A 13,858-nucleotide genomic window follows, 5' to 3' on the forward strand; every position below is an offset into this window, starting at 1 on the left:
AGTCACCTAACACAAAGTTTTCTGATTGCACCATATAAATCATTTCTTCAATGCCACCATTTAGAAACACAGTCTTGACATCCATCTGATGTAGCTCTAAGTCAAAATGAGCTACCAGTGTCATTATAGTTCTAAAAGACTCCTTTGAAGATACTGGAGAAAAGGTTTCTTTATAGTCAATGTCTTCCTTCTAAGTAAAGTCTTTAGCAACTAGACGAGCCTTATATCTCTCGATATTACCCTTTGAATCCTTCTTGGTTTTAAATATCCATTTACGACCAATAGGTTTCACACCTTCAGGCAATTCGACTAGATCCCAAACTTCATTGTCTTTCATAGACTCCATCTCATCCTTCATGGCGCCAATCCATTTTTAAGAGTTAGAACTACGTATAGCTTGACAGAAGTTGATTGGATCATTCTCTATTAAACCAATGCCATCCTCATGTTCTTGTAGAAATATAATATAATAATTTGAGATTGCACTTCTCCTCTCTCTAATGGATCTTCTTAATGACACTTCTTGAGGTTGTTGAGGTTGCTCTAAAGGTATTTGAGGGAGAACCTCATTATTTTCTTGTTCTGGAACAATGTCAATAGTTTGAACATTTTCTTCCATTACTAGACTTGTATCTTGAACAATAATAGGTACGAGGACTTGATCACTATAAATAACAGGTTTTTTCTCAAAGACAACATTCCTTATGTTCTTTTCCTTCCCAAACTCAACTTCCTCAAGAAATCTCGCATTTCCCGTCTCGAAAAAGGATCTTAAGGTGGGATTGTAAAATTTATAGCCCCGAGAGAGTTCAGCATAGCCAACAAAATAACAGCTAATTATTCTTGAGTCCAACTTTCTTTCATATGGCCTATGAGGCCGTGCCTCAACCGGACAACCCCAAATGTGCAAATATTTAATGCTTGGCCTTTTACCAGTCCAAAGTTCATAAGGGGTTTTGTTAACTGCTTTACTTGTCACTCTATTAAGGATGTAAACTGCGGTCTTTAAGGCTTCTCCCCAAAGTGAATATGGCAAAGAAGAATGACTAATCATACTTCTCACCATATCCTTAAGAGTTCGGTTTCTTCGTTCTGCTACACCATTCATGTTAGGTTTGCCAGGCATAGTGTATTGTGGAACAATTCCACACTCTTTGAGGAAAAGGGCAAAAGGTCTTAGACGTTGTTCTCCTGATCCATCATATCTGTCATAGTACTTACCACCACGATCAGATTTGACAACCTTAATTTTCTTTCCAAGTTGAAGTTCAACCTCAGCCTTGAAAGTCTTAAAAATGTCTAGGGATTAGGACTTCTCATGTATCAAATATAGGTAACCATATCTAGAGTAGTCATCTATGAACGTAATGAAATATTGTTGTCCATTCCAAGAAGTTGTAGGAAAAAGACCACAAATGTCTGTATGCACTAGTTCTAAGACGTTTTTAGCTCTTTTGGCACCTAATTTCCTTATGTTTGTTCATTTTCCCTTTATGTATTCAACACAGACCTCAAAATTCGATAAATCCAAAGGGTCAAGAATTTCATACAACACAAGTCTCTTAATTCTCTGTTTAAAGATATGGCCCAAATGCTTATGCCATAAGGTGGCTGAATTCTCATTCAACTTTCGTTTTGTACCATGTGAACTTGTTTGTAGTATTTCATTATAGGAAATAACAACATCAATCATGTAAAGATTATCAATTAAAGAACCAGAACCAACCATATTAGCATTTTGATAGAGACTAACTTTATTATTTCCAAATGAACAAGAAAATCCAAATTTATCCAAACTAGAAATAGAAATCAAATTCCATCTAAAAGACGGTACAACAAAAGTCTCAAATAAATCCAAATAAAATCCAGTTTTTAACTGTAATCTAAAAGTTCCAATAGCTTCCACTGCAACCTTCTTGCCATCTGATCGAGGTCGTACCCGAATCAAATAAACACTAAAAATGCAGTATCTAGGAAGTGATCCTAGGTCGTTTCCCAACAAGCAATGATAAATCAAATGTTCATAACAGATAGTAGGAAAATAGTAACGAATAGGGGGGTTGTTTGCTTTTGTAAATTAAACAGCGAATAGATGTGAATTATAAAATATCATAACTAAAACACGTTGCTTCCCCTTGATTCACAAGCAAGTCTCTTATCCTAGGTTACGAGAGTTTATCCTTTATCAGTTCAACCACTTAATCCAACCCTAAATTAAATTACTAAGCGAAATTTAACATTAGGCGTTCATTATGTGATTAAGCAACACATACACCAATTAATCATAAATGATCATTAAGCATGAACGTAAATTAAGCGTAGAGACAATTAATCAAGCACTAAGCATGCATGAATTAATAGCAACAAATTCAGAGTAATTAGTGAAAAGGAAAAACTGAACAGAATTTAATAGTAATAATAGAACCTCAGAGAGAACTGTGCTTGATCCTCAAGAGAAAACAACGCTGGAGACTTAGCCTTCCATTAATCAATAGATAACGAAATTATGGATTGAAGAACGAAATTTTATTGCTGAACGAAAAGTAAAAACTGGAATTGCAAAATGAAAAAATGTCTAAAAGAAGAAGAGAAGCCTAACACTCAAAAAACGAAAAAAGGAGAAAGAGAGGAGAGAAGGGAAGAGAAGAGCCTAAACTAGAACCTTGGTGCTGTTATATAGTTTTCCAGCCCCAAAGCTTACAAATCTGTTTTAAATCCAAGCCCTTAAATAAAACTAAATCAAATCTAGATAAGATAAGATCTAGATGAAATAATATCTAGATGAGATCAAATCTAAATAATATCTAGGTAAGATAAAGTCTAGATAAGATAAAATTTTGTAGAATAAAATAGTTTGTCCTCTTCAAGTTCAAGCCCAATTCTGGATTCAAGCCCAATGCTTCGTTAATTCCTGAAATTAGATTAAAAACATCAAATTAGCTGAATGGGCCCAAATGATAAAACTGCATAATTAATTTGATAATTAAGGCTAATCAGTAATTAAAATGGTGACAAAAAGGGTTAAGAAATAGGAGAAAATGATGACACATCACCATCACCCACAAAGATGAACATTTCATCATCACTTGGCCATCGGCTCCACAGGCAACCCTGCATAGTAATACTTATGTGAGTAGTAGCACCAAAATCTACCCACCAAGTATCTTTAGGTACAAAAGCCAAATTAACTTCAGAATAAACTAGAGTAAGAAATTTACCTTTCTTCACACGCCATGTGGCATACTTGGGACACTCTTTCTTCATGTGTCCCGACTTCTTGTAGAAGTAACAGGTAAATTCTTCATTCTTCTTTTGTTTCATTTGTTGAGAAGTCTCTTTCGCAGCACCCTTAGTCTTCTTCCTTTTCTTATTCTGAGAGGTCAAAGTCAAGTGAGTACTTTCAACCTCTCCTCCTCTTGCACACAGTGAGATATAAGCTCATTGAGGGACCATTTGTCCTTCTGAGTGTTATAGCTCACTTTGAATTTCCCAAAGTGTGCAGGAAAAGAGATCAAAACCAAGTGCACGAGCAGGTCTTCACCAAGTTCTAACTTAAGTGACTTGAGTTTCGATGCGAGATTGGACATCTCCATAATGTACTCCTTTATGTTCCCTTTGCCTTTATACTTCATGGAGATGAGTTTAGCCAAAAGGTTACTTGTCTCTATTTTTTCATTTTTGGCAAAGTATTATTCAATTTCCTCAAGGAATTTGTTTGCACTTTAACCCTCAGAAATAGAGCCCCAAAACGCCTCTGGAATAGAGCGCGTCATGATCATAAGGCACATTTAGTTGGACTAATCTCACTTCTCAATTTTTACCTCATTAGAGGTTTCCGTAATGGAAATGGGTCGTTCCGTTCTCAGTGCCAAGTCCAAATCCATACAGCCAAGAACAATTTCTACGACTTCTTTCCAAACCTTAAAATTTGTCCCATTCAACATTGGGATAGAATTCACTTGGGCAGTAACATTTGTAGCACTGAAAATATTAACTAAAGAGAGAACAAAAATTAATAACACGTTCACAAATAATCAAGCAAGTCATATAAAGTATATATAACAAGACATGCAAATATTTCCCATAACAGATCCATCACAAGATATCCAACACAACATTAATTCTAGTCTTTGGACATAGAAATTAATTTGTAATTGGTACTCTCAATGCAATGATCAAATATTGACAATTATTTCTGACAAATAATATGATGCAATCCTACCCCCAAAGGGTATTGGATAGAAGAATCCAAGAGCATTGGGCTAGAGCTACTAAAGAAGGCCCTAGGGTTCTCATGAACCTCAAGGTAGATTTTTGAGCCCATGGGTCAAGGTTGGATCCACTCTTCTTTCTAAATATTAAAATAGGTTTTTGCTTCTTTTGGGCCTTGTATTTTGGTCATTCTAGTAGTATAAGGTTTTAGCCTTGTATTTCAGGGCATTTTGAGTAGTCTTTGTAGTAGGGACTTTTTTTTGTATTTTTGGAATGGGGGTGAACTTAGCTATTATAGGGGTTGTGTAGCTAAGCTCTAGCTTCTCATCTCAAGGAGGTGAGCTTAGCTATTAGAGAGGTATGTGTAGCTAAGCTCTAGCTTCTTTAGGAATCTTCTCAAGGAAGCTTCTTAAGGAAGATAACTTAGTTATTAGAGGGGTGTGTGTAGCTAAGCTCTAGCTTCTCAAGGAAGTTTTCTCAAAGAAGCTTCTTAAGGAAGTTTTCTCTAGAAAGCTTCTCAAGGAAGCTACCTAGTCTATAAGTAGAAGCATATGTAATACTTATTGTAACTTTGATGAATGAAAGTATTATGAGACACACTTCAAAGTTCCACTTCTCTCCCTCTTTTATTCCTTCAATTTTGTGCTCCCCCTTCTCTCTTTCTTTTCCTCCATTAAAGCATCCTTTTTAAGCTTCTTATCCAAGGCATATTCTTGGTGGTGAAGCTCCTTCTTCCATGGCTTATTCCCTAGTGGATGACGCCTCCTCTCACCTCTTCTCCTTTATCTTCCGCTGCATCTCCATGGTGGAAAATCACCATTGAAGGACCTCATTGATGCTCAAAGATCCAGCCTCCATAGAAGCTCCACAAGCAAGCTTCCATCAAGTGGTAATCAGAGCACAAGAGCTTCAAGTAGGTGCTCCTTAAACCTTCATTAATTTTTTGCTTTACCTTCTCTTCCATTGTTGTTTCTTCATTTTTCTCCATGTATCTCCTCACATGTCTTGTTCTAAATGTTTTTAACATGATTGTTTAGAGTTTCCACCGATTAAACTTGCTATAGAAGCTGGATTTGATTTTCTATGGTTCAAATTTCTTGTTCTTGTTCTTGAACCATGAATTGTGTTGAGTTTAGGTTCCTTTGAGTTTTGTCTTGCTATTTTTTGTGGCTAAAACATAAACCATAAGATTCTTACAAAAATATTAAAGTAGAAGAAAACCTCAAAAAATCTAGAGTGACTTGTTCACCTATTGTAGTTTTGTCATAGAAGTCATGTCTAGTCATGAAACTTGTCTCATAAGATTTCTTATGTTGTGCTGAATTTTATTTTTCTTGTTTCTTTGTCTAACTCATTTGTTCATGAGTGTATGAAATTCTTTTAGCCTATTAGTTGATTTGAGTCAAATCTTGCATGTTAATTAGTCCTTAACATGTTCATGCAAAATTCTTAGAAAGTCTTCGATTGTGAACTTTTTCTTGAACTTTTAGGTTTCCTTATGATTGTGTCTATTGTGAATTTGAGTTTTGGTGATTGAATTGCTGGCTGAAATTTTGATCCTAAGTGAATATTGAACTCCTAAAACTATGGTAAACAAGCCTAGTGAGTTCAACATACTTAGGAAGGTTAAAAGTAAGCCAAAGGCAATCAATATTCCATGCTGAAAAAAAATTCAAAGTCTGAAATCGCTAGTGCTAGCAGATTGGACGTACGAACTTGTAAAAATTACTAGAGTTGGTCACTGCAAATTTTGAGCTGAAATTTTTACTGAATTTTATAGACATCTGGAAAAAGGTTAGAAAAAAAAGTGATTTGGATAAAAGGAAAAAATACGAAAAATCACACAAGTTGGCAGAAAAATCAGTATCCAGAAAAAAAAGGTGAAAGGGAAGTGTGCTTATTGTTTTGGCTCAAAATTTATTCTATAAGTACTGCCTATTTTATACCAATCTTAGTTCCGAAATTTCAGTTGAAAATTAGTGTGAAAACAAATGCCATAACTTTTTTTTTATGAGTCTTTTTATATAGTTTTTTTACTCTACTCTAGAGTCATTCTAAGTTTCTCTTTGAGTCCTAGCTTTCTTCTATATCCTTTTCATTGCTTTAATTGTTGAATAATCCTTGAAAAAAATTGTCTTGTTAAAACTCCATTGGTTTAGCTTTCATTTCATTTTTTTTTTGTCTTTGGTTATTACTTGTCTCTTTGTTTCCTTGTTTGTGAGTTTCCATATAGGGAATTGGAAAGGAGGATTTGTGTCATCCATTAAAGAATTTCAGTCAAGAAGCGATGGGCCAACCACCTTAAGAGCTATTGGACTAAGAAGCACTCCAAATTGAGTGAATCACCAAAGAGAGAACAACCACCAAAATTGAAGACCATTTTGTAATTTTGTAATTTTCAATTTACTTACCTTCATTGCTTTCAAGTTTTGTAACAAAAAGGCCTTTCATTGGAAGTGTGTTGGGAGCCTCCAATAGGTTACCAAACTTCCATTTGTGTGTAATAATTTTAGGCAATTTTCCCTTAGAATTGTGAGTGTTTTGTTGGGAACCTTAAATGTGGTCATCCAAACACTCTTAGGATTCGCCTAGTCTACATTTCTTGCTTACTTTCATAGCTTATTTCCTTTACCTTCCATTGTCAAACCGCCTAGATAGCTTGCCTTTTACCAATTAGTTTTTCCCTTATCTTCCACACCTCTTTTAGTGTTTATTTTGGCTAGTTTCAACCATAGTTTCTTTTACCTTTTGTTTTCAAATCCCCAACAAGAAAGAACCACAACTTAGGAACCAACATGAGTCATCATTCAACTAGCGTTAATGGTGAGGATACTAGTCATAAGGACCCTCTATCTAGAATCTTAGACGAGTTGAGTTCCCTCAATTTATGGAAAGAAAAACAAGAGAGAAAAGAAAAAGGAAAAAAAAAAGAGTGGAAGAAATAAGTCAAGATGAAAAAGAGAAAATAAGGGAAGAAGAAAGAAGGAAAATAATAAAAGAGTTAAGAAAAGAAAAAGGAAAATAAAGAGTGGAATAAATAAGTCAAGATGAAAAAGAGAAAATAAGGGAAGAAGAAGAAGGAAAATACTAAAAGAGTTAAGAAAAAAAAACATGCCTCCTATAGTAGTCATAACTCTTGCAAAAGCCTAAGTGAAGAACTTCGTGACTATTATAAAGGAAAGCATAGGTCACATCTTAGACCTCACTCCCATAGGAGAGAAAAGGAAAGAAAGCCTCAAGAGGCTAACATTAACCTCCCATACGTTTATGGGAAGGACAATGTAGAGGCTAACTTAGATTGTGAAATAAGGGTAGAGCAACAACTTAAAAGGAAGTCTACTTCAAAATCTTATGACTCTTACTTTTATCCAAAGAAAGACAAAGGTCAAGGCATCTTAGGGGTGACACCTTCTAAGCCCAAATATGATAAGGGGAAGATAATAGAAAAGCAACCCCTTAAGGCTAGTATGCAAGAGAATATTAGCTCCATAAAGTGCTTTAAATGTCTTGGAAGAGGACACATTACTTCTCAATGCCCCACCAAGAAAACCATGATTATGAGGGGCCAAGACATTTATAGTAGCCAAGATAAGGCTACTACTTCACCTCCCTCTAGTGAAAGTGAAGAAGCAAAGGGGAATAATCTACTGAAGAAATCTACCCCCAAGAAGAAGAACAACTTTTAATGGTTAAGGAGCAGTGTAAGGAGGTAAGTATCTCCTCCAAGAGGTTAGCTAAGAAGGAAATTCATTTTGAAATAAAGACAAATATTAAAGAAACTTTCCCTCTTAGACAACCTCCACATCTTCTCCTTTGTAAAAAGGCACTTGTTAGCACTGCCACACCTCTAGGGCTTGAGGTTATTCCTCAAGTAAAGGAGTTGTTGGATGAGGGTTTGGTTCGTAAGAGCTTAAATCCTTGTGCTTTGTTGGTGCCCAAAATAGGTATTATTAGACACCAAATCCCTAAAATAAGTGATATGATTCTTTTGTAAAATCAGTCATGCACCCAACATCTTCATGATTCATGTACATAGGGACTCATTAGGTAGGTTTGTTCTTATTTTTGATTTTGATACAAACCTAGGTTCTCGTATGGGACATCTTAGGTTTCTTATATTTTTTTGTAGGAATAATCAACATGAAAATACATAAAAAGGTACGTTTTATTGCATTACTTTCCTTAATTTTTTAAATAGTGATCAAGGGGTTCCCACGGACCCTAAGAGAATAAAGGTCATTCCTGATTGGCCCACTTTACCAAGTATAAGGGAAATTTGGGGCTGTCATGACTTAACAAACTTTTATAAAAAGGTTTGTCCCATATTTTTTATACTTGTAGCATCACTCATTGAGTTGGTGAGGAACCATGTTCCCTCATGGAAAGATGTCCATGAAAGGGGTTTTCAGACCTTACCCTACTTTAACATACCCAACACCACTAATATATATATTTTTATTCTTTTTACAGGTGTCGAGGGAAGGAGCCCAGAGTATGAAGAACCTCGGAATTTGAGATCAAATCCTTTCCAAGCTAAGCCTTGGTTTGAAGCTTTCATCATCACTTTCACAGGCTTCGAAGGCGCGTGAGAGCCTATGAGATGAGGAAAATTCAGTTTTACTTTGCTACCACGCATCTCGAAAGCAGCTCTATCACAAGCTAAACTTGCTTCTTCTTCAGTTTCGTAAGTTCCAAGCCAAACCCTTGCACCATTCTTCTTTGGATCTCTTATCTCCGTCGCTCACGCCCCGGTTCCGAAGGAGCGTGAACTTCACGCGCCACCTTATGGTGTTCCCTTTTGCATGCCAACATTTATTCGTGTCAGTAACACTCTCGGAGTTGAGATCAGGGTTCGAATAGTGTTGGGATAGTGTTGGAATAACATATTTCATGGTTGGAAACACTCGTGAGTGTTGGAATATATCGTGTTTAAGTTCAAGAAGGTATTGTTGAATAGATTCCAACGAAGAGAAATCACATGATGTTGTGGTGGCCATGCTTTGGATGGTGACGGAGACAATGGTGTTTTTTATTTTGGAGTTAACTTTGTTGTTACTTAAAGCAGTATGAAGAATAATGCGTTGTGTATTTATACCACTAGGTTTTGGAGTTGTTCGTAATTTTTTATGTATTGGTTGAAAGTTGAAACTAAGTTTGAACAACGTGATATGTTGTTTTCTTTAAATTAATGTTGTTTTCATGTTAGATGTTTCTTTGAAGCTTCAATGTTAGATATTTGAAACGGCATTGAAACTTGAAGTGGCAGAGCTCTTCGCCACGTTTGGTTATAGTTTATATAAATACTTTTTTCTTTTGCTTTTAAAATAAAAAAAAAAAAAGAAATTAAGAAACATTTGACACGAATATTTAGATAGTATCATAGTAATAAAATTAAACCAGTTATCTTGAAGTTACCATAAACGTTAATAATAGTCGAGTCTAGCAAAAATGATGATAAATCCCTTGAAAATGGTAAAATGTGATTCATGTATATTTGCGTAAAGAATAATCAGTTAAAATGTATGTGTATAACTCTCAATTGAAAAAGTAAATTTATCTAACATACATACAAAATAGCAATACTATTTAAATGTATCATTTTATCATCAACATTTTTGTTAAAATATCCTAGCTATATACTAGAAGATTGCTAACTATTCTCTCCTTCTTTTAAGTTGAAGTATTTTAACAACCTACCCAAAACATTTTTACTATGTTAAAAGGGATATTCACTATATTATAGAAATAAATTTGTTTCCTATATGAACAAAAAATAAGAGCAACTTCAACTTTGTGTTTCTTATAAAGTTGTTTAAGGGTATATTTGATTTAATGGATGAAAATAAAGAGAGAATAAAAATAAATAAATAAATTGAATTAAATTAGAATATAAAATATATGAATTAATTTAGTATACGAACTATAAAGTTTCTCTCTATTTTTCCCTTTTACACTAAATCAAACACAGCGTCTGACTTTTTGGAGGGTCCTATATACACATCACACTTAACTACTTAAGAACTTTTAACATTTTTTTCTCCAGCAATAGAAAAACCTTTCATCTCTTTAATGTTCCAGAGTATTAATTCCTCATGTTCAACCTTCTTTAATAACCTTTCATTTCTTCAATGCTTTCGCTTCCACACCTCTATTTCTTTTTTGCTCGGTGTTCTTTCAATCTCAACGATTACACATGACGCTCCCTTTGCTCTACAGATTTCTCTCGCTACTCCGTCAAACGCCACTTAGTGATTCAACCTCAAAAATCAATCTTGGTTTGATTTGAGTTTGGTTGTGAACTTAAATGATTTTTTTAGCATTGATTTTTATTTCAATTGTAAACACAAGAGCAACCCTAAACTCCCTAGCTGAGGATCTCAGATGATAAAGAAGCTTAATGAAGAGTTTTGATAATGACAAAGTCAATTACTGAGCACTCTCTATCATAAGTAAAGCCAAAGCCAAAATCAAAATCAAAAGGAATGAAGATACTTAAAGAAATATGCCCAAGAACTTACGTATTTTTGTAAACCACCTGGCCTGCTCATCTATTTTAAGCTAAGCTTAAGCCGCATGATTTATTCTGGGGCTTCAAAATTGAATTAGGGACTCTGTAAATGTCTAGTGAACCACATTAACAGCCTTTTATATAATAACGACATCTCAAGAAATAATTTTTCTATATATAACGATTTTGATATTTGATGAGTAGTAGAAGCGTATCGTTGGCCGACAGTATTATAACAATTATAATGTTTAAATATATGTAGCTCCTAATAATAAAATGTTTGCATCTCATTTTAGGCATCAAATTATATCAATCCAGGAAATGAAAAAAAAAAGTATGAAAATTATGCCGTTGTATTTTTCAACGATTAATTAGTTAAGGTAAGCTATATGGCATGTCAATTATTTTTTATGCCTAGGATTCTCATTTGAAATTCGTGGCAAACGTACATTTCACCCCCTGAATTTCATCAAAAGGAGGGTACGTAAAAATCATTGGAAAAATAGAAACTAGGGAAACAAACAACTGTATACAGTCCTTGGAAAACACTAGAACCTTATGGGCACCACATGCATTACACCCGGACACAATCATTCAACTTAATTACTCCACCATTGATCAACATTGACATCATTTGATGCATGTAAACTCATTTCAAACACCTCCACTTGTTTCCTATTCTTGGCCAACCTGTTCAACAAGTCGGCCAAATTTTTTCTCTTCTTTAACTCTTGCGTCTCTGAAGCCGATGAGTATGATAAATCAGACTCTAGCAAATTTTGCTTCAAAGTCTTTGTCAATACTCTTATCGGCTTCAGAGGCGCGTGAGAACCAATGAGGTGAGGAAAATTTAACTTAGCTTTGCTGCCACGCATCTCAAAAGCAGCTCCATCATAAGCTAAACCCGCTTCTTCTTCAGTTTCGTAAGTCCCAAGCCATATCCTAGCACCATTCTTCTTCGGATCTCTTATTTCCGCCGCGAACTTGCCCCAAGGTCTACGCCTCACACCCCGGTAACGCTTCCATGCTGGTGGCGCGTGAACTTCACGCTCCACCTTAGGGTGTTCTCTTTTGCATGCTAACGACCCTTCTGCATCATGGACACCTTCCAAGCGGAACGTAGTAGAGCTTGGGAATGAATTGTACGTTGGAGAATAGCAAATTTCGTGATTGGAAGCGTTCATGAGTGTGTTGGAATCGTGTTCAAGCTCAAGAAGATAGTGTTGAATAGATTCCACTGAAGAGAAATCACAAGATATCGTGGTGGCCATGTTTTGAATGGTGATGGAGACGATTGTGTTTCTGATTTTGGTGTTAATTAACTTTTTTGTTTCTTGAAGCACTATGAAGAATAATGCGTTGTGTATTTATACCACTAGGTTCTGGAGTTTTGTTTAGACTTTTTTATGTAGTCGTTGAAACTATTGAAATTGAGTTTGAACAACGTGATGCTAATTATTTCTTTAACATGCTAATTATTTCTTTAATATTGTTTTCATGTAGGATGTTTCTTTGAAGCTACCATGAGTATTTGAAATGGCATTGAAAGTTGAAGTGGGTGATTCTTCCCCACGTGTGGTTAGTTGATATGATGCGTTATCTTTTGCTTTTTAAATAAAAATCATAAAAACCTTTAACACGAATATTTAGAATTTTAGATATTGTTATGTTTTTTATTATTAAGTTTAAACTCAATTTTATAAAATCAATTTATAAGATAAAAAAATTACTTATATATTTAAATTTGGTTATATTATTAATTAATGTAAAAAATTTTATACCACAATCATTAATAAATATTCTAATATCATCTTAAAATTTAATTCAAACCTATAAAAGATGAAATTTATTTTCACTTCTATACTTTAATTTGGTCATATTATTATAATTATTTTTCTTATTATACAACTACATTAAATATTTAGAGTAATATTTTTTTATTCAACTCAAGTAAAATTGTCTTCCGTTAAATATATTTGTGATTTATGTATATAAAAAAGATACTTGGAGAAGAAAAAAAGATTTATATGTATTATTAATGATGTGATGCAATAGGAATAGGAAGAGAAAAATAGAGAAAAAATAATAAGTACTGATAGAGTGTTTGATATATAAATATATCATTACTTTCATAAAAAAAAAAAAAGCTAGCAAAAATATCAATAATATATTTTTTACACATTTTAAAAAAATTATAGATTAAAATTTATTATAAATAGCATTATATCATCACTTCTTATTTAATAAGTTATTCATATTTTAATTATTTTTTTGAAAAATTTTAACTCGTAATAATATGTCAGAAAGTATGTTAATAATACTTCACTAAAAATTAAACCAATATACTTGAACCTTCCGTAAACGTTACCAATAGTTGAGTCCCGTCAAAATGATTAATCTCATGTATTTTGAAATAATAAAATATAAAAATGTATTTGAAGTAATTGTATATGATGTCACATCTAGTCATGCAGTATTTTTTTTTTTATATTTAAACAATGAAAGTGCATCTTCATACGCATTTTGATATAAATCGTGTATCAAAAGTTTAAGGACTTGATTAGCTTAATTAGCTAGCTCCTTTACAGTTGGATTAATACACATTGATCATCAATATATTTAATTAGGTTTTTCTTTTAAAAATACTTTTATGCTTAAAATTAACTAATTCAAACATATAAATTTAGCATTAGAAAACGAAGGGAACAAATTTTACGTGCATTCGTTGTCCTAAATCAAAGTGTACATGTGTAGTTGAAGGCAAGCAATCATCTAAACCGATTACAAATTAAGCAAAAGATTAGGCTACCCAATCGTAAAAGAAAATCAAAACCTTATTTCCTAATAATATTGGAAGTAGGAAACAAGTTATTTTTCATGTTTTACACAATGTGAACATGTAACCAAACATCCCCGTACAAAGTAGTCAACTAGATCCAGTGTATATATATGACCCGTGATATTATTTGTTGACCTTTGAAAGCACTATAGTGTTACATTATTACCTACAACCCGAAATAAAGAGTAGAAGGGACATATATTATTTCTCATCTAAGGGATATTAAAATGATGCCTACCATGTTTGAACAATAAAATAGTAGTCAAAGATTGACTAAGCGTCCTCTGGTATTCATAACA

General features: G+C 33.8%; 1 protein-coding gene across 1 annotated transcript; it reads right to left on the reverse strand.

The window, feature by feature from the left end:
* Positions 1-11,095: 11,095 nt before the first annotated feature.
* On the reverse strand, positions 11,096-12,180 carry LOC114406522 (ethylene-responsive transcription factor 1-like). Its single transcript, XM_028369240.1, has one exon. It carries the CDS (start codon positions 11,989-11,991, stop codon positions 11,320-11,322), a length of 672 nt encoding a protein of 223 aa, XP_028225041.1. The 5' UTR covers positions 11,992-12,180; the 3' UTR covers positions 11,096-11,319.
* Positions 12,181-13,858: the final 1,678 nt, after the last annotated feature.

Source organism: Glycine soja, chromosome 3 (genome assembly GCF_004193775.1).
Source record: "Glycine soja cultivar W05 chromosome 3, ASM419377v2, whole genome shotgun sequence".
Taxonomy (NCBI): Eukaryota; Viridiplantae; Streptophyta; class Magnoliopsida; order Fabales; family Fabaceae; genus Glycine; species Glycine soja.